Genomic DNA, 20,801 nt, shown 5'->3' with positions numbered 1-20,801 from the left:
GTCTGAATATAAACACTTATTATAGGTGCACCCTAGTGATTCAGGGCAAGCTAAAAACACGGTCTGGAAAATGGATTCATGGTGTACTCGCTTATTATATACATTTTTCTACATTTTGAACAAAAACAAAGTTACGGACCTGTAGCTCTGATTGGTTGTTTTTTTACCGGGAGCGATGGAGTTTCTGCAAATGGCAATAAGACCACTGGGAGGAGCCAGAGGAGCTTGATTTTTTCAACAGATTATCTGTCTCATATTCTACTGTCAGGACATAATGACAGGTTTAACAAATATGTAAAAAAAATATTTTTACAAAAGTTACCTACTGCAGCTTTAAGGCATGTTTATCAAAATTACTTAAATGTCTTAATTGAGCTGTGGCCTAATCCTGGTTTAGTATAAACCCTGTCTGTGAAACCAGGTCTTAGTGTTCTTGCTATGTCCAAGCATTAAATGCAAATCCTTGAATGAGCACTATAGTGTATAGTGTATCTATTATAGTAATGTCGGCATAACCCATTTCAGGGGCTGCCAAAATGAAAGTATAAAATTAGTCAGAGCTACAGAAATTAATCTTAACATTTACAAGTAATGCTTAATGCATATAGGCTACTTTCTGTTCCCCTTTTTATTTTTATTTTTTACATGCCTAATTGTATTTTATATTTAATATGTATCAATCGGTATTTTTATGCTCTACTGTTAGTGTTATCTGTATGCCCCAATAGTCTGGGAGTAACGCAATTTCAATTCTCTGTATCTATGTGCTGTACATGTGGAAGAATTGACAATAAAAAAGACTTGAATTGACTTGACTTCTGCCTGACCCCATAGGTATATATATATAAAAAAAGATTATATATATATATATATATATATATATATATATATATATATATATATATGGATGGTGATACAGATACATTGTGATGTGTAAGCATTATATGCACTTACAATTATGTTGTGTTAATTAGTTATGCCGAGAAAACTTTTTTTTCGAGAAAAAAAAGCATGGCTCTTATCAGCCTCCGTACACCGGTACCCCGGATGCGCATCTCGGGTGAGGGCATCTGAGCAGTTCACAGATCTACAGATCCTAGGGCTCGTTCAAACATCTCTGCTGATCGCTCTTTGGATGTTATATAGGTCAGCTCTTTCTGCTCACTCACTCTCACACTCATTTCAACTCATAGCTCGGCTTCATTCACAGGCCTGCTCAGTTATGAACATGACGCCGTTTTTAACGAGTTTTATTTATTTGGCGCTGTTGTGTAGTAGGATATGCTGTGATAATGACACCGAAGAGGATGACCACGCCAAACACACATACACGGTGGAGATGTTCAATAATGCCGTCTCCATTGCTCCACACTTCGTCATGTTCTACGCGCCCTGGTAAAACTGAACACCTTCATCAAATATTTTCATTATATTGAGAGATATACGAAATGGAAAATGCATTGGGATCTATGCTAGTTCTCAGTTGAATTGCTGCGATGTTTGAAGTGACTCCATTAACGTTAACTCCTTTAGGCACTTTATTAATCTACAGAGACAATCATTATAAGTTCGTTTTGGATGAAGTGGATGTCAGGCTTAGTAAATACATAAAGCAATTTTTTTTTGACATTAGAGTTATGATAATAGACTGGTAAAAAGTTAAAATTCCTGCAGTCATAGTTCTAGTTACGTGGCAAAGCATGAACAGCCACGACATGACCTCACTTCCTCATCCTCTCATCAAAAACAAACAAACAAAAATTATTTATTATTATTATTACATATTACAAATATCCTGTCATGTAATTTTTGGGGGGTCTTGTACCATTGTAATACCGGGGCATTTAAGCAAAAATACACCAAAAAAATTACCACAGTTCTATCTAAGCAGTGGTATTACCATGTTATTATTTACTATGTCTTTGATGGTATTCAATCAAAACAAACAGCCACATTACATGAGCTATTGAAGTAAGAAGAGACAGACAGTGTCACCGATTCAAGTCAAGTCACCTTTATTTATACAGCGCTTTTAACAATGCAGATTGTAACAAAGCAACTGAACAGCATTAAATAGGAAAACAGTGTGTTGATGATGCAAAACGGCAGTTCATCATTTAATTCAGTGATGTCATCATCCAGCTCAGTTCAGTTTAAATAGTATCTGTGCAGTCATTTGCAATCAAGTCAACAATATCACTGTTAATTAAGTGTCCCCAACTAAGCAAGCCAGAGGCGACAGCGGCAAGGAACCAAAACTCCATCGGTGACAGAATGGAGAAAAAAACCTTGGGAGAAACCAGGCTCAAGTTGGGGGGGCGGATCTCCTCTGACCAGACGAAACCATCAGCTTAATTCCAGGCTGCAGCAAAGTCAGATTGTGCAGAAGAATCATCTGCTTGTTGTGGTCTTGCCCCGGTGGCCATCTAGGAGATAAGGTCTCTACTGTGGATTTGTCTCTGGGGCTATAGTTTTCCTGGTCTCTGCTGTCTTTCAGGGCTGTAGACGTCCTCTCTAGGTCCTAATCCACCATCTGGTCTGGATACGTACTGGATCCGGCTGACTGCAGTGACCCTCTGATCTGGTGGCTATGGTGACCAAGGAATAAGAGAGAAACAGACTAATATTAGCGTAGATGCCATTTTTCTAATGATGTACCAAGTTTTTTTTGTGTGTTATGGAAAGTGTTCCCAGTTCCGGTTTTCCTAATTTATGCAGCCTAAAAATCCTTTAACAGATTTGAATATTAGAAATGTGTTAGTGTGTTATGTGAAAGCTAAACCACTAAACCGTATTCCTGAATTACACACACAAACATAGTCTATGGTTTTAAAGTTGTTTTGTTTTTCCGGATTCTGTATTTTATTGTACTTTATAATATATTGTACTTTTAAGTTATAAGAAAAAGTATGTTTTATGCTGAAAGCGATTCAGTAAGAAGGCAGATTTTTACCTGACCAATAAGCTTAAAGCTGTAGCAGACTTAAGTTACTTTAGCTTATTGTGGCTCATAGCTCCCTTATTTATTTTTACCCCTTTGTATAGCACTTTATACAATACTGGTTGTGTCAAAGCAGCTTTACGGTGTCACACAGGAAAATAGTTTGTCAATAATGCAAGAGGACAATAACAGTAATTTTTCAGTCATTTCATTGATTATTCAGTGATGTCATCATTTAGTTCAGCTCTCTTCCAATAGTGTCTGTGCAATCAGTCAGCGTCCCCAACTAAGCAAGCCAAAGGTGACCGTGGCAAGAACTAAAACTCTATCGATGACAGAAATGGAGGAAAAACTATGTGAGAAACCAAGCTCAAACAGGGGGCCAGTTACCTCTACCCATTTGAAACCAGCATGGCATGGTTTAATTCCAGGCTGCAGCACAGGTCAGATTGTGCAGAGGACTCTGGTTCCCGTGATCTTGTGCCGATGGTTGTTGAGGTGATGAGGTCTGCACAAGGTATCTGTCTCTTGGGTGCATCTCGTTGACATGGTCTTTGCTGACCTTCAGGGCTGGAGAGGTTGTCTCCATCTGATCTGTATGGCTTCGTTGACCTCAGTATAAGAATGAAAGAGAATAAAATGAGCATAGATGCCTTTCTACTTAGCAAGTACATCAGGTGTTATGGGAAGTGTTCCTGGTTCCGGTTGACCTAATTATTGCAGTGATTCTGTGAAACGTTTGTTATATGTGTCAGAATAATAGTTTAAAGATGTGATAAATGTGTTTAAATATATGTTTGTGGTGTGCAGGTGTGGTCACTGTCAGAGGCTGCAGGCAACGTGGAATGAGCTGGCCGATAAATATAACAGCATGGAGGCTCCTCCAGTGTATGTTGTGAAAGTCGATTGCACAAAAGACACAAAGTTTTGCTCCAGTGAACATGGGATCCGTGGATACCCAACGTAAGCATTACTTCTCTTTTACTACTGTGCATTAAAAAAGAAAAATGCATGCTTCATATAGAATGAAAGTAAATGTATTTAGATGTATGTGTGTGTGTGAAACAATTTATATGCATGATTTCTAATCACCTGACAGTCATGTGCCTTAGGTAAAAATTATATGTGGTTTGATTAATCATTGACTGACTAACTTTGTGTTTGCTTTACAGTCTGAAGTTGTTTAAACCTGACCAGGAGGCTGTGATGTATCAGGGCCCAAGAGACCTGCAGGCACTGGAGAACTGGATGCTGAAAACCCTGCAGGAGGAACTGGAAGTAATATCATAAAACTGCTAAAATATTCTTATGACTAGGAACATATTCTTATACTGGATTTTAAAAGTGCTTTGTGTAATACATGATCAAGGAAGGTGTAATTCTTAAATGTCACAATATTACAGCACTTCTTATTTGGTCTCACAGCAGGAGCCCCAGACTGAACCCGAGCCACCCAAAGTCCCTGAACCCAAACAGGGCCTGTATGAACTCACAGCCACAAACTTCAAATCACACACATCTAAAGGTACTAGCCCAAAACCCATTTTGAGTCTAAGGCCATTAATATTTTTTGTCATGTTTTAAGCCAGTTACTAGAAGGTTTCATGAAGCATCTTAGAGACATTGCCACAGTTCTTCTGGATGTAGTCTGTCTGGGTTTTTTTAGAGCTCCTGCTTTTTTGGGCTATCATTGAGCACTCGTTAGGATTTTAATTGGGGTTCTGTTATTCCCATAAGGTTCTCTCTATGACAATAACTTTGGCAGCAGAAGTGAATTATGGTCTTGGCTTTGGTACAGTTTCAGCCCTCTTCTCAAACACCCTTTAAATGTTACATGTTCTGTCCGTTAGCCAAATAAATGATTCCTGTTTGGAGGAGAGGCAGGAAATGATGCTCTGGCTTTTGCAGAACTGTTTATGTTTCCCGGTTTCAGATGTTGGAAGCACACGTTAATGATGTTGCATAACTCTAATAACCAACAGTTTTTCTTCTACATCTTCATTTAATGTACACATCATGCTAAATTAATATATTTCCACATTTCAGGGCTGTACTGTGTACACATAATTCACACAATTTGTGACAGTTCTAGTTACATCATTGTGGGTGGCAAGACTGTGGAGGTTTGCCGTGAGATGACACAGTAAATTGGCTTCTCTTCATGCATGAATGTGCAGTCTGCAGCACCACATTTTCTGTCATCTGTGATCATTTTGATCAGTTATGATTAAACACATTGTAGTATGTTATCCTACTTCAGACATGGATTCTTGTCGCATTTTGTGACTGTACCCCTACAGTTGTCTTCTACAGGTTCCAAAACTTTAGAATAGTTTGCTAGTGGCTATTAGACCATCTGAATGTGTGTCTGTTTTAAATGATACTTGAAAACATGCCTCTATAGATGTGATTTTTAATATTTTGTGATGGTTTTTTGTGTATTTTTAAATGTGATCTTTTTTTGCTTCATTCTATATGGTCTATTGCTCTTCATAAATGCATGTTTTTATATTGTGTAAAGCACTTTGTGCGTTGTAGCGTTAAAAGTGCTATATAAATAAAATTGTACTTACAGGTTCTCACTTTGTGAAGTTCTATGCACCGTGGTGTGGGCACTGCAAAGCCATGGCTTCAACATGGGAACAGCTCGCCACCAGCTTTGAGCATTCAGACACCATTAAGATCGGCAAGGTGAGAGAGGCCATTGTGGTTTCTCTCTCTTTTTTTCTGTATTGTAAATTGACTTCTGTTTTCTGATATTTCTATATTTTGCTTGCTGAAGGTTGATTGCACACAGCACTATGAGGTGTGTTCAGATAATCAGGTTCGTGGTTATCCCACGCTACTCTTCTTCACTGATGGAGAGAAGGTAAGAATATCTAAAGTGGAATCAATCCTGAAGATAAGTATCAGTGTCTATACTTGCTGGTGTATGGGGTTGGTAGGATTTGCTTGGATTAGTTTTGTGGTGTTGTTTTTTCTTATTCTTATTGCTAACCAAGGCTGCATTTATTTGATTACAAATATAGTAAAACTAATGCTGTGAAATACTGCAATTTAAAGTAACTAACTATTTTCCATTTTCATATGTTAAAATCTAATTTATGTCATGCAAAGCTGAATTTTCAGTACTTCAGTGTCACGTGATTCTTCAGAGATCACTCTAGTATGCTGATTTGGTGCTCAAGAAACATCTGTCATTTAAATTGAAAGTTGCACTGCTTAAAGGGTAGGATCACCCAAAAACTCAACCTCGTGTCGTTCCAAACCCGTAAGACCTCCGTTCATCTTCTGAACACAGTTTAAGATATTTTAGATTTAGTCCGAGAGCTCTCAGTCCCTCCATTGAAAATGTGTGTACAGTATGGTATACTGTCCATCTCCAGAAAGGTGAGAAAAACATCATCAAAGTAGTCTATGTGACATCAGAGGGTCAGTTAGAATTTTTTGAAGCATCGAAAAGAAATTTTGGTCCAAAAATAACAAAAATTACGACTTTATTCAGCATTGTCTTCTCTTCCGGGTCTGTTGTGAGCGCACTCACGGTGTTGTTGACGTATGACGCTGATTAGGTGTTTTCTGGTGCGCACAATAACCAAGATAACACGTCAGCAGCATCATACGTCAACAGTCACAGTAGTCTACATTTTCAATGGAGGGACTGAGAGCTCTCGGACTAAATCTAAAATATCTTAAACTGTGTTCAGAAGATGAACAGAGGTCTTACGGGTTTGGAACGACATGAGGGTGAGTCATTAATGACATCATTTTAATTTTTGGGTGAACTTACCCTTTAATATTTTTTGTGGAAACTGATGAATCTAAAGTATAAAAGAACATTTAGTCTTTACGGTCCCTTCTGATCAATTTAATGCATCTTTGCTGAATAAAAAAAACAAAAAAAACAGAGATGTTACACTTTTTTTTTTCTTTCATTTTCAGACATTTTGTTACTTTTTATATACTTCCTACGTCCTCACAACCACGAGGAAATCCCTTCACTATTTTCACGTCTAAAACTGTAATGTTCCCATATCATCAAATCAAACTGTAACTAGATGTCACGAATAAAGAATGTTAACCAAAGTCCAATAGTGTTTACACTAAACAGTAATGGTAGATGTGCGCATACTTTATGTTTCCAGATTGATCAGTACAGAGGAAAACGTGATCTGGATTCATTTAAAGAGTTTGTTGATAATCACGTGAAAGCTGCAGAATCTAAAGATGAACCTGCGAAAGAGGAGGAGCCCTCTGACGAAATCCCACCCAGCGCTGAACCTGACAAAGAAGAGGTGTGTGTCTGCTATATTTGTGTGCGGGCAAATGTTTGAACGGCGAGCTGCAGACTTTGCTCCTTAGACACAAATCTGCATCTTTAAACTAAGGTAGTAATTATGGGCTGAGCAGCTATTTCCTCCTGCTGATGCAAATGTGCATGTGTGCGTGTGCGTGGGTTGGTGGGCCGGAGTGGAAAGGATGGGCGGGGAACTTAAGGGCTGTTATTTTGCTTTGTTAATTGGCTTTCCTGTCTAAGCTTGTCTTAGCTTGTCTTTTATAAAGGGATTTTGGCAGGGTGGAATTGTTGCATGTCTGAAGAGTCCCTCAAGAGCTTTGTTTCAGAGTTCTTTTTTTTTTTTTTTTTTTTTTTTTTTTTTTAAGTTGGAGGATAATTTTAGAAAATTGTAAACCGTTGCTTATGCCTATGAGATGAGACCTTTCTCTTAAACATATGTTCAGAACTGGTGTTGTAATTAAGGAAACCATCTAGTGAGGGGTATTTAAACTTCAGCAGGATAAGTTCACCTGTGACGATTCTCTAGGGGTTATGCTATACGTGTGTTCTGCCTCGTGACACAAATTTTGTGCTATTAGTGTAATTAACACATTAGTTAAATGCATACAAAATGTGCTGCCACTAATACATTTTTTTTTTCTCTCAGTCTAATGTTCTGGTCTTGACTGAGAGCAACTTTGAGGAGACTGTTGCCAAAGGACTCTCCTTCATCAAGTTCTATGCCCCATGGTGAGTGTAACTGGGGTTTCATTTGACAGTTTGGTTGGTAGTGGTACTTTATCAGTGTGGGGTTTCTGATATGACGACAAAATTCCTGTATAAAATAAGAGATTGCGGTAACACTTTAGAATAAGGTTCCATTAGTTAATGTTAGTTAACTACTTTCGTTAACATGAACTAAACAAGAACAATCCTTCTACAGCATTTATAAGCCTTAGTTCATGTTAATTTCAACATTTACTAATGCATTATTTAAATCAAAAGTTGTGCTTGTTAACATTAGTTAATGCACTGTGAATAACCATGAACTAACAATGAATAACTGTATTTTCATTAACTAACATTAACGAAGATGAATAAATACAGTAATAAATGTATTATTCATTGTTTGTTCATGTTAATTAATACATTAACTAACATTAACTAATGGAACCTTATTCTAAAGTGTTACCGAGATTGCCTTTCTCCCCCCCTAAGCATCTGATGTTATTTCTATATTATTATAGTGTTTATTATTCTGAATTTGCTTTTATATTAAGTATGTATATATAGTTTATTTTTATTTTAGTTTTAGTTTATTTGCAGTTAGTAATTGTAATGCTTCAAATTAAATTTAGCTGCCAAGGCAATGTAAAAAAAAAAAAAAAAAAAAAAAAACTATTTTGGTATTTCATCTAATACTTTTATTGCAACTTTATTTCCATTTAATAGTTGTTTTTAGATTTAGATAATAACCATGAGGAGCATTAACTGAGTTAAAAAACAAATATGGCAGTATTGTATTTTCGCCAATAAAAATGGTTCTCAAAGAAGCCAAAGCAGGATCAAGTGAACTGCAGGTACAGAAAAATGTAATTTCTTGGGATGCATTTTGTGAAGTAAAATTGCAGGACCAGATCTAACGTTTATATATAGGGATGAGTGAATACCTTAAAATACTTAAAAAAAAAAAAAAAAAAAAAAAAAAAAAAAAAAAAGAAATGGACCCTTGGTAAGTGTTTTTGTTTTCCATTAAAATATCTAAAGTCTATTATAAAGGAAAGAAGTTCCTGGTAAGCAAAATGTCGTGACCTTTATTATTATTATTTATTTTATTTTATTTTTTAGAGAGAATGTACATTTGATTATACCATAGTCTGACTCTATTCTGATTGGCTTTAAATTGTGTTAAGTGTTGCAGTTGCAAAATGGTGTTTATTCAAAAGTACATTGTTGTTTTTCTTGACAGATAAATTAGATGATTTTTCAAGTAACTAGATTTGTTTTTATGTTTATTTATTATTAAACATGAGTTTATTAACCGTTTTGAGTTTTAAAACGGCACAATTGCTGTTTTCAAATGATGATTAAAATGGTCAAATATAGTCAAAGCCCAAAAAAGCTTAGACATTTTAACTGATGTGCAACTTTTTTCAGTCTCTCTCGCTCTCTTTCTCTCTTTCTATTTATATATATATATGTATGTATGTATGTATGTATGTATGTAGATCCAGATGTGCACACACACGGTGTACTCACCTCCCCTATATGTTCCTCTTATCATCTTAATGTTTTCTTTGTGGCTGATCAAAAGACCCGACGCTGCCTGACTGGCTGGGTTGTTCAGCGCCTCACACAATGTGTGTTCATGTGTTTAAGGTGTGGTCACTGCAAGAACCTGGCCCCTACCTGGGAGGATCTATCTAAAAAGGAGTTTCCTGGTCTGACTGATGTGAAGATTGCTAAAGTGGACTGCACCTTGGAGAGAACGCTCTGCAACAGATATTCTGTGAGTGCAACTCCTTTAGTCTTGAAATCCACTGATGGGTGACAGAATAAAGTCATGTGGATTGTGGATGTTTGAGGGTTGGGGTCAACATAACTTCATATTATTAGTGGCAGATAGTTGTTTTTTTAAATATTGCCTTTTCCAAAAACTATGAATCATTGCTTAATGAAAGTATTTGTAACAAGAATCTTTAGATGGAATGGAGCTGTAAAGCAAACTGCTTTTGCCTTGGAAGCTGGAAGTGTGTTAAATTACAAAGAAAAATAAACTGAAGCTTATAACTTGACTGATTTGGAGCACTCCACATATGGTGCAACTCAGTGTGACCTACAAAGTGTCTTATTCTAACGTTTGCTAATATTTGTATTTAAAACCTTAATAAAAACATGGCAAAACATTAAATTAGAATGAATCGATAAAGTCCTAGTAGCTACTCCGACAAGATGCAATTTTGGCTCGGCTTCATGTTTAATTGCTAGACACAGTCAAAATGTATGTCAATATTTGATCACTGTTCTCTATAGGTGCGTGGATACCCAACTCTCCTGATGTTCCGGGCAGGGCAACAGGGGGAGGAGCATAATGGAGGGCGGGACTTAGAGAGCCTGCACAGTTTTGTCATGAAACATGCGAGAGATGAGCTGTAACTCCTCCGTTGTTTCCCATCTTACAACACATCCTCCACAAAGCAACACTACTTACAACTACCATACTTTCAAAGACTGCTTTTTCTTTGTTTCTGTCCCTCACATGCTAAAGTGAGGACTTTCTCTTCCACATGATAAAATGTGAATGTACACAATTAAATCTCGACCAGTTGATGAGATTAGTAGCAATTAAAACCACATACTTCTGAGTTTGCCTTTTCTCCCTTAAAAGAACAGCTTTATGATGTAAAGAAAATTACACTTCCATTAAGATTATCTTTTAAGGTGCATATTTCGTAAAAGTTATATTTGAGAAAATTCAGATTAGTTTGCTGTCAACTAAGAAAATGTGACCTCAGGGAGACCATGTACCATTTAAGAAAAATGACATGGGCCTGCTGTGATTTACCTTTTTCTGTAATCAGTATAAAACACTATATGATACCAACTTGCAAACAGCAATTTGACCACATCCATTTCTTTCTATTGGAGTTTCAAATGTTTCTGTTGTGGTCTACAGGTTTTGAAAAGGTTGTATTGTTAAGGTAGGCTAAGGTATTTTGTCAAACTGGGAGACCTGCTTAAACCAGCTAAGAACAAGATGGCGATTAGCTGGTTCAGATAGTGTGCCATAATTATCAAGCCAGGCCAGTCTTAACCAGCTTGATCGCCAGCAAACCACATCAGGCTGGTTTAACCAGATTTCTTTAGTAAGGATGGCATTTGTTGAACTACTTTTGGTTAATTTGTCATAAAGCTTCTTGGTGTTCTTATAGGCATATGTATGGAGTAGATGCATCTCAGATCCCTAATCTTGCCATTATATACTACTTTTTGTTACTATTTAAAATTGATTTTCTCAACACTCTGCAAGGTTAAACAATGCAAAACAAATCATATTTGCTGTATTGTCAATGTATGGTTTACTCTGAAGTACATTAGAGGTTGTGAAAAGTTATGGTACAGTATTTTGTTTATTCTACAGATGTATTTTTTTCTTTTTCTTTCATTAGATTTTTCTAGTTGGACTGTTAGAAATATTATTTTACAAATTTTACAAAAATGTACATATTTCCTTTCAGAGATGTTTATCTTTTTCTTTTACTGGATCTGAAAGAGAAGGAAGGGGAAAGCAATCAGAAACCACATATATTCAGTGAAGTCTTTATGCGAGGCACATGGTCACAGCCAACCTCAGTGAAAAACGCAGTATTTTTGTCCTGTGTGAGAGGGGTACACTCACTGCGTGGGGGTTTTTGTACAAAAAAGGCACATTGTGACAAATTTCATAATAAAATGTGTTTTTCCAAAAATAGCAGTTTTTATTTTTTTTCTTTACTCTTGTTATATGATCTCTGTGGTATAGGAGTCATAAAAGGAACAATAAATAAACTGTAAAATGTACATACAAAGTACACACAAGCATCCACATACGGTTGATACATGTAAACAGCAGTCTGTGGGGAATATGTGACATAAGTAGGGATATGAATTGTAAAAATGACAATATTTGGAAAAAAGTTTATTGCTTTTTTTTATGTTCAGATTAAATTTTTGGGGCGAACTTTGAATACAGCGGATTAGAAATGCCTACTAGCAGCCTAGTACAACCCAATACTAGTTAATGATGTGACCCCTGTCAGTGTGAACCAGGTAGTCAAGGTTTGGTTGGTTGGTATGATCCTGTCGGTCTGTTGGGTTCCTGTGTCAGTGAAATAAATGGACGTCCAAACAGAATTAAAATTTACATATTTTCTAAAGCGTTCCCCTCACATTACTGGAAGAATAATGAAGTTCCAGAACTATAAACAACCAAAATATTTGGTTCCAGTATTGGTATTAAAAAATGAAAGTATTAATCAATTCGATATATCTATATCCTCTGTCCAGAGAGAATTTTGTACCATTCAGCTGCTCACAGTGAAGAAGACGAGAAAAAAAAGATAAACTGCTGAAATCATAGACTGGTGGAAAATCTACAGCCCCTGTGAGAACGTTGGCAAAGAACACAATTTTGTTGCTGAAAAATCTTAAATTATTTGTAGGTCCTCGTGTCTTATGGGAAGTTTTGGATGTAAGCCATCTGAGGTGCAGGTGTTGCAGGGAAATTATAGATCTGTGGTGTCGGACGCCATTAAATAAGTTCCGCAGTATAATAGCTCCATTCTTTGAGTTCTGTTGAAATGTGTAACCACTCACTCTGACTCACTGATGCAAACCACAGGTAGTGCAGAGCAAATATTGAGAAACTTAAAATAATTTGAGTTTTTGAGACCCAAAATAGAGTCCTGTGGGTTTAAATGACTTCATCAAAAACACACAGAGCGGTAGAAATACCCTGCTCTGATTTCTGTGCTTTGGGACAAAGTATTTCATAAGTATGAAATCTTCATAAAAATTTATTTTGAAATAGAAGAGCTTATGTAACTTTCAGAACACAAATCGTTTTTTTTATATTAGGGAAGAATTTCTTGAAGGTTAAAAAAATAAATTGTTCTGACCTTTTAAAACATGAGAAAGATACAACGTCTAAATGCACAGCAGCAAAAACATATCCCATTTAATTCCAAGCATCAGAGTGCGGGTGGAAAATAGTCATGAAGAATTGATTTGACTGTTTTGTAACAGAAAATGAAATTATAATGTATGATGCAACCCCTTTAAATATTTGGTAAGAGACATTTTTAAACAGCATTTTATCTCACACTTTGCATTTTTTTAATGTGTCTTTGTTTTAGACTTAAGGCATCAAGTTCATTTTCTGTTATAGATTCACATGAACATCCTCTTGGCAGTTTGTGGTATCCGAAATGTCACATCAAATAGCCATGTGTGTATAGATGAGAAGCAGCAAACCTGGATCCACCGTCAAGACATTCTCTCAAATTTGTTCATAATGATTGCTTTTTTGTTTTGTCAGTCCTCACAAACATTTGTCTCTGTCTCTGTGGTGCAGCACTTGAGCAGGATTGCAGGTGTCCCTTGTGCTAGTGGCAGCCACATGCGCGGACCACCATGTTCTTGTATTTTTTCAGAATGACATTGGAGTTGTCATCATAGTAGAGCACGGAGATTGCATGCAGTTTGGTGGGAGCGCAGCATGGTTTCGGAACGTTCTGTGGATTCATTAGATGGACCTGAAAAGCAGAGCAAGATATTTTTTACACGCACTGCTGTGAAATAAACTTTCTAAATAATTGTTCTCCTAGGTCTGGTGTTTATTTTATTAATCATGACTCACCAGTGTCTGTACTATAGCATGATTAGTAGCATTCATATGGGCATTTAGCGGAAAAGAGCATTCTCCATCGCAGTAGTTTGCTGCATAACCCTCAGGTGCAATAATCCAGTCCTGACAAACACACATTTAAATCAGAAAGGCTGTTCACATTAAAAAACAATCATAAACTAGATTCAGCACTCGTTCAGGATAATGAGTTTTATATCCAAATAACCACTGACGGCTGCTCCAGTTATTACAGATTTGTACTGAGCATGCATCTTTACCTGCCAGCCCAGTTCTCTGAAACTGACGTACAGTTCATGCTTTCTGCAGGCGGTCTTCTGATCACTGTTGTAATCTCCTTTTCACAGAGAAGAGAGACATTAATGTTTGCTATGTTACAGTATAACATACTACATGATAGTCAAAGGAATCCCTTGTAAAAAATACGTTTAACTGTACTGAATGTGCACTTGTCATCATTTATTTTTTACATGTTAAAAGTATAACTACACTGAACAAAATTAAAAACGCAACACTTGTTTTTGCCCCCATTTTTCATGAGCTGAACTCAAAGATCGAAGACTTTTTCTATGTACACAAAATACCTATTTCTCTCAAATATTGTTCACAAATCTGTCTAAATCTGTGTTGGTGAGCACTTCTCCTTTGCCGAGATAATCCATCCACCTCACAGGTGTGGCATATCAAGATGCTGATTAGACAGCATGATTATTGCACAGGTGTGCCTTAGGCTGGCAACAATAAAAGGCCACACTAAAATCATGTCTTAGCTTACAATGATGTCAGTAAATATTAGGCCGTTATGATGATTTTCACTTTAGAATTCTGATCCAAGTAATTGGTAGTTATTTTAGAAGGTTTTATTAATACTTGAGTCATCTTCATTTTTAAATTAATTATACATTATGTATAATTCTAATTCACAATAATTATAAACCTGTATACAGTAGTTCTTATAAGTTCTTCAGGATATATGAAAAACATTGTACTTATTGATTAGCTAATAGTGAACTATCAATTTCAACTGAGTCCTATTACTTACTAAATCGTTAATCAAAGTTTCTTGTTAGGTAACAGTAGTTACAATGATAATAGTGCATTAGTCCTTTATTCCTGTGTAGTTATTCATTACTGACGGAACAGTATTCTAAAGTGTTACCATACTTTATCAAGTAGTTCATTTTATTGTCTGATAATACTCCCTGTGTTAACAATACTGCCAGTTGTAGCCTATCATAGTTTTTGGCTAGATGCAAGTGAATCATATGACATCCTGTTGGATCCATAGGAGTCTTAAAGGGTTAGTTCACTCAAAAAAAAAAAAAAAAAAAAAAATTCTGTCATTTCTTCGTGCCGTTCCACTCCTTTGTTCATCTTCAGAACATAAATGAAGATATTTTTTTGTTGCTTTGATACTTTCTGTCCCTCTACAGTCAGCCATGTAGCTTACAAATTCAAGGTCCAGAATAGTAGGAAAGGCATCATTAAAAGTACTCCATGTCATTAAGTACATCAAGCAATCCAACTTTATCATCACTTTATTTACAAAAAACACATCCGTTGTAGTACTCTAGTGAACACTCATGTGCGTTGTGTTGACAAGTATCAAACACAAATGCATTGTGATGCTCTTGTGAACGCATAATGCAGATAAAAAATTTAATAAATAAAGCTGTAAATTATGTTTTTTAGGCAAACAAAGCACTTGCGTCCCTTAATATAATTGAGGTTAAACCACTGGAGTAACATGGATTACTTTGACAATGTATTTCCTACCGTTCTGGGCTATGAATGTGAAAGTTGTGTTGCTGCCTATGGAGGGACATAAAGCTCTCGGATTTCATATAAAAATATCTTCTTTTGAGTTTGGAAAAATAATGAGGGTTTTACGGGTGTGAAATGACAAAGTTGAGTAATTAATGGCAGAATTTCCATTTTGGGTGAACCATCCCTTTAATTACTCCATCATCTTCCAACTGGAAAAAAAAAGAAAGAAAGAAAAGAAAACAACAACAGAAGATGCTGTTTTGGTGCTCAGTGCAAACTGGCTAAGTATGTACTAAAATATATACTCATCTTCACATCAGATATATTACTCACTGAATGTTATTACAGGACAGAAGGAAAAGCTGTGCTCCCGTCAAGTGACGTTAGCTAGCTAGCTAGCAAAAGTTAGCTACTTGTTTCTATGGACAAAATTAAATATTTAAAGGGGCTTTATGAAATAATTTTCAAGTATTAATCGTTTTTTATTGCTAATGTGTTAACAGCATGTAACAAAACTTAAAAAATGAGAGCCTGTATAAAAAACATTATGTGAAGAGTTCAGGGCAGTTTCACTGGGAAAATTCAAGGGAAACTATCATAACTGTAATTTTAATGAACCACATCTGTCGACATGATGTTGGTGAATCACTTTGGCTGTCACTTGCTCGCATAACTATGGAGTGTGTGCAAGAGCACGAGCAGTTAGTTGCTGACCACAGCTCAATTAATGGCCACCAGTGCAACATAAAAAAAAGAAGAAATATGGATCAATATATTGGATATATTGTCTAGTGTTAAGGTTAAATTATGTTGTTTATAAGTTGTTCAAGGAGGGGAAAGCACTTCTCTTTTTCTTTTATCTCTATCTGACCCCAGTATTACTAATGTAGGGGCACTGTCTCTTGCACTTCAGATGATTGCTTGTAAATATTGTTTGTATTTTTGTATTTTCAAATTACAAATTACATGTCATTTAATTAAATACATTTATTGCACAACTATTTTGTATTTTTTTATAAATACATTTAATGAGCAAATAGTTATAATTTGTAACAAAATACTTTTTGATGAACAGTATTTGTGCCCATTCCTGCATGTAAGGAAGACAGACAGATTTGGATCATGAGTGTAAATATTCAAGGCATTTCTTGCCAATCAGTTAAAAAGTATTTGTAGGGTTTTTGTTTTTGTTTTTTATTTATCAGTAGGCTGCCTTAAAATTGTATAATTATAAAGCTGTTGTAATGCAAGTTTGAAGTGAACCTGCTAACCCTGTCTGCATCACAACCAGGGCGGCAGTGGCTCAGTGGTTCATGTAGGTTGTCTACAAACTGGAAGGTTGGTGGTTCAATCCCCAGCTCCACCTGACCAAGTGTCGAGGTGCAAGACCACTTCACCCCAGCTGCTCCTGACGAGCTGGTTGGTGCCTTGAATGGCTGACACTGCAGTCGGTGTATGAATGAGTGTGTGAATGGGTGAATGTGAGGCAACTTGTAAAGTGCTTTGGATAGCCATGTGGTCTGTTGAAAGCGCTATACTGTATAAATGCAGTCCGTTTACCATTTACAACACATGCCCAATACAAGTAGCTGTCAACAACATTTACAGTGTTTTTTTTTTTTTTTTTTTAATTATCTGTGCACCCTGTGTCCTGTTAGCTACAGGTAGGTTTGAGTTTTTTGAAGGGGAAGGTCATCTCTGGCACTGTCTCCTGCTCTGAATTTGAAATCTGACACATTCTTTCCACTGATGTTCTCATAGGCCTTTTTTTTTTTTGCTAAGTACAGTGGAGTGAGAGAGATGAGAGAAAGCTATTATATCAGCTCAGGCCAGCTGTAATCCCTTCCTGTTTTTTTTTTTTTTTGTTGTTGTTGTTTTGTTTTTTTTTTGAGATCCTGTCCGAATGAGCAGCACATTGGCCATCCATAGATCTTGGTGACCAAAACAGTGGCAAGACATGCTATGCAATATGGGAAGTCAGAAGTAGTGGGTCCTCTATAGCATTCGATCAAACGTACTCCCAATCCCATATACACCACACTTTTGCCATTTACAAGAGCATACTTGCTGTTACTCTGTTTGTTTTATTTTTAAACAAGCTTCTGAAGCCATTACTGTAATGACATTATGATGTAAGTTAATTTGATTTACCGTTCTTGTAAGAAAAAATATAAGGATGTGATGATTCAACCAGGCAAAAAAAAAATAAAAAAATGTCATAAAATACAGCTAAGAAAATCAATTAATACATGCACCTTTCAGATTAATTTGTAATGCTTTCCCTGTGCATTTAGTAATATGCAGATGTCCAACATGACTAATCTTTATTTCATTTTAGCACACAGCACACACAATGTGTTCTCTTAGTTTGCACAATGGGATCATATTTGTAGTAAACACACTGTAGGACTTCAAATGGAAACCATTCTAGGGAGGTGTCTAAAAAACACTTGCTAATGACAGGGGTTCCTCAGGGCTCAATGCTTGGCCCCCTTTTCTTATCAATATTATGTATATATCACACATTATATGCAACTTAGCAAGCCTGACAATTCCCCAAATCATCACAGTCCAGCTGGGCTGAATAACACTAACAACATCCAAGTCAGTCAGGGACTTTGTAGAGTTTAATGATGAGCTTAACTTCACCCACTACATTGCAATGACTGCCTAGCCAGACATATTAGCATTTTTCAATTTCAGAACTTCTTCCTTGTTCAAACTATTGCCATTTCAAGACTGCAATACTTTATTCGTTAGCCTTCCAGCTAGCACAATGAATTAAAATGATCCAGACCAGTGGTACCATCACAACAGGGCATCTTTCCAGAACATTCACACCCACTTGTTAGTGAAATGATCTTAGATGCTCCACCTAAGCAGCTGAGTCCCTCATAATAACACACTTCCATGATCACTTGATACACAATTGTTTGAATTACAGCCTCTCTGACTCTCACAACACTCATTGAACCCTCAAAGGAGAACTATCCCTCTGTTGTCACTGTACTATATATTTACTTATATGTTGCATTGAATAAAATGATCTGGTAAATAAGTACACTAAATGAATAAGAACCAAACCCATCTGCTTGTAATTAAATTAGACATTCTAAAAATGCAAATGAATGATAACATTTACAGACAGACTTTTTTGTTTGTGTTGCCAAGTGATACTTGATAATACAGAAATACTTGCTAATAAACAATTTAATTAAAGCAGTGGTTCTCAATATTTAGAACTGACATTTGCATTGCATATTTTTTCTGTGTTTAAATATGATTTGATTATCTTTGAAATAAGTGAGTTTTTGAATATAATTTCAAAAACTGTTTAGGACAGTTCACTTCACAATCATATTTACAAAAAAGACAAAATCTCATAAAATGGAAGAAACCTGTATTTATATAATAAAAAAAGAAGAAAAAAATTAAAAACAACTTTCCTTAAAACATAGTCTATGAGCAATGTAGAGTAGAAATTAAGGCAGTAACTGAAACCATATTGTGAGTGTGTAGGCAAATCCCTGAGGTCATTCTAAGTACTCAACAATCATCCAATGCTAAGGTATTTCCCACTTTTACCTTTAAGAGAAGGTTTGTTCAGTCCACTCTTGATGAAACTGGCTGGCAAAAGCTTATTGCTTAAAGCTGTCATTTTATTCAACCAGTAAAAAAATGTCATGCTCGACCCACAACCAGAGAAAAGTTTATCCAACCAATGGAAGACGAGAGCTGCATGTAAAACCTTTTCAGTCATAGTTTTTGTTCATGATGCTACTGGTAAATAAATTAACAATTATTGTTATTATTATTATTTTATTTTATTTTATTATTTACTACTGTTACTAATGTTTATTTTGTTTACTAAAGTCACTTAAGTTATGACTAATTGTGAGAACTGTTTTACAAATAATTGTTGAAGTTTACAGTAATTTTAGTAGAAAGAGTTAAATATAATCCATATTTATTAAATAATTTCAAATAATTTACCTTTAAACTATTATTATTAGGCTCTGGATTTGAAGCTTGGAATATAGTTTTAGCACCTAAAGTAAGACCCCTTCTTGTATTTCTCTCACTCTGTCTGACAGGACTAGGGTAAATATTTACTGAGATAAATCCGTCAGAAGGAGTGGCCCCCGAGCTCTCCCGATAGGCCTTTTTAATCGGTCCCCCAGGGGTCCCCTTCCTCTCTGATCACAAGCAGTGAACCTGTCACAGACCCCCAACTACAACATTTATTGTCAAGAATATTCTACACATAACCACAGGTCTATGAATGAGGCCAAACTACAACCCAAAAATGGCCGATTTTGACACACTAGTTCCACACACATGCACATGGGAAGCTGACATCCTGTGGTGTGACATGCTATACTCCATCTATTTTAAACAGCATTTTGCTATTTCATACAAGAATATTATGGTTTTCATAGTTTGTTGTCCAACTTCTTAAACAGGTCAATATTTTGGAACCTCAAGAACATGTCTTGGTTATATTTCTTTCCAAAAATGTAAAGACATAAATAAGATATTATATTTTGCATAAAAAAGCATTTTTTGGGATCAATACTTACTACATAACATCAGAATATCATAGTGTCTATTTTGTCTGGACTGCATTCATCACTGAGGATTTTGAGAATTTTAAACAAACACAGAAGTAACCCCTGGATGTATAATGCAAATGTCAATTTATATCAACAGAGGACATACTGTAGCATAACATATGCACAATGCATATATACACGCCATATTAATTTGTTTTTGGGGCAATATGTAATGAGACATGAGGTGTAATAATTGAGGTAAAAACTGACCAGATTTTCATAATAATTACAGTTACAACCAAAAACATCTTGGTTACATATGTAACCCTCGTTCCCCGAAGGAGGGAACTGAGACGTTACGAATGGGATCTCGCCCGAGAGCCCTATCACCTTCGAGTGGTACAAAATGAGCCAATGGTACACAAAGTACCTTAGTCTGCGGGATTTGCATCGCAAGCTCCACCCCGCAGAGTGGGTATATAAGGAGCAATGCGAGCAACTCGCATTCAAGTCTTCGCTGAGGAGCCGAGCCAGTGACCCGGCCGCTCAGCGGAACAGCAATGTGGCAAGGGGACGTAACGTCTCCGTTCCCTCCTTCAGGGAACGAGGGTTACACACGTAACCAAGGCATTCCCTTTCAGTCGGTCACGTTCGACGTTACGAATGGGGTCCCTTACAAAATGCCACATGGCTGTCTTCCAGTGACCCGTATGAGTGATAGCACCCTGTCGTGAGGCCAACATGAGTGAGGGCCTATAATTTATACAGAATACACTGGGTAGCATATTCCAGCTGGACATATGCTAGCAGGCTGCCTGCCCGTGGGAGGACTTACAAAAGGCAGGTATCCACCAAGGTGGT

At 36.4% G+C, this 20,801-nt stretch overlaps 2 protein-coding genes across 4 annotated transcripts in view; one reads left to right on the top strand and one right to left on the bottom strand.

The window, feature by feature from the left end:
- The first annotated feature begins 1,094 nt into the window (after nucleotides 1–1,094).
- On the top strand, nucleotides 1,095–11,686 carry LOC127946071 (thioredoxin domain-containing protein 5). 2 transcript variants are annotated; one of them, XM_052542383.1, is made up of 10 exons: nucleotides 1,095–1,395; nucleotides 3,752–3,904; nucleotides 4,114–4,219; nucleotides 4,370–4,466; nucleotides 5,517–5,632; nucleotides 5,724–5,810; nucleotides 7,087–7,236; nucleotides 7,885–7,967; nucleotides 9,597–9,726; nucleotides 10,251–11,686. In XM_052542383.1, exons 1-10 carry the CDS (start codon nucleotides 1,136–1,138, stop codon nucleotides 10,371–10,373), a joined length of 1,305 nt encoding a protein of 434 aa, XP_052398343.1. In that variant the 5' UTR covers nucleotides 1,095–1,135; the 3' UTR covers nucleotides 10,374–11,686. The 2 variants fall into 2 exon arrangements, with proteins under 2 accessions (XP_052398343.1, XP_052398342.1); XM_052542382.1 differs by having other exon boundaries at nucleotides 1,098–1,395; nucleotides 4,367–4,466.
- Nucleotides 10,590–20,801, bottom strand: part of LOC127946072 (bone morphogenetic protein 7) — a 56,852-nt gene continuing 46,640 nt past the window's right edge. The window contains exons 5-7 of one of the 2 annotated variants that reach the window (XM_052542384.1): nucleotides 13,881–13,957; nucleotides 13,615–13,725; nucleotides 10,590–13,510 (exon numbers count right to left, since the gene is read on the bottom strand). In XM_052542384.1, coding sequence (XP_052398344.1) covers nucleotides 13,361–13,510; nucleotides 13,615–13,725; nucleotides 13,881–13,957 — 338 coding nt within the window. In that variant the 3' untranslated portion in view covers nucleotides 10,590–13,360. The remainder of the gene's footprint in view (nucleotides 13,511–13,614; nucleotides 13,726–13,880; nucleotides 13,958–20,801) is intronic. The other variant, XM_052542385.1, reaches the window with a different exon arrangement.

Source organism: Carassius gibelio, chromosome A24, assembly GCF_023724105.1.
Source record: "Carassius gibelio isolate Cgi1373 ecotype wild population from Czech Republic chromosome A24, carGib1.2-hapl.c, whole genome shotgun sequence".
In the NCBI taxonomy this organism is placed as follows: Eukaryota; Metazoa; Chordata; class Actinopteri; order Cypriniformes; family Cyprinidae; genus Carassius; species Carassius gibelio.
The sequence above is the reverse complement of the archived record's forward strand: the minus strand, read 5'-3'. Positions and strand labels throughout refer to the sequence as shown.

Excerpts from the sequence above, each read along its gene's own strand:
- LOC127946071 (XM_052542382.1), top strand. The coding sequence starts at position 1,136 with ATGTTATATAGGTCAGCTCTTTCTGCTCACTCACTCTCACACTCATTT. Across the intron at positions 7,968-9,596 it reads ATCAAGTTCTATGCCCCATG|GTGTGGTCACTGCAAGAACC; the intron begins GTGAGTGTAACT and ends CATGTGTTTAAG. Across the intron at positions 9,727-10,250 it reads CGCTCTGCAACAGATATTCT|GTGCGTGGATACCCAACTCT; the intron begins GTGAGTGCAACT and ends TGTTCTCTATAG.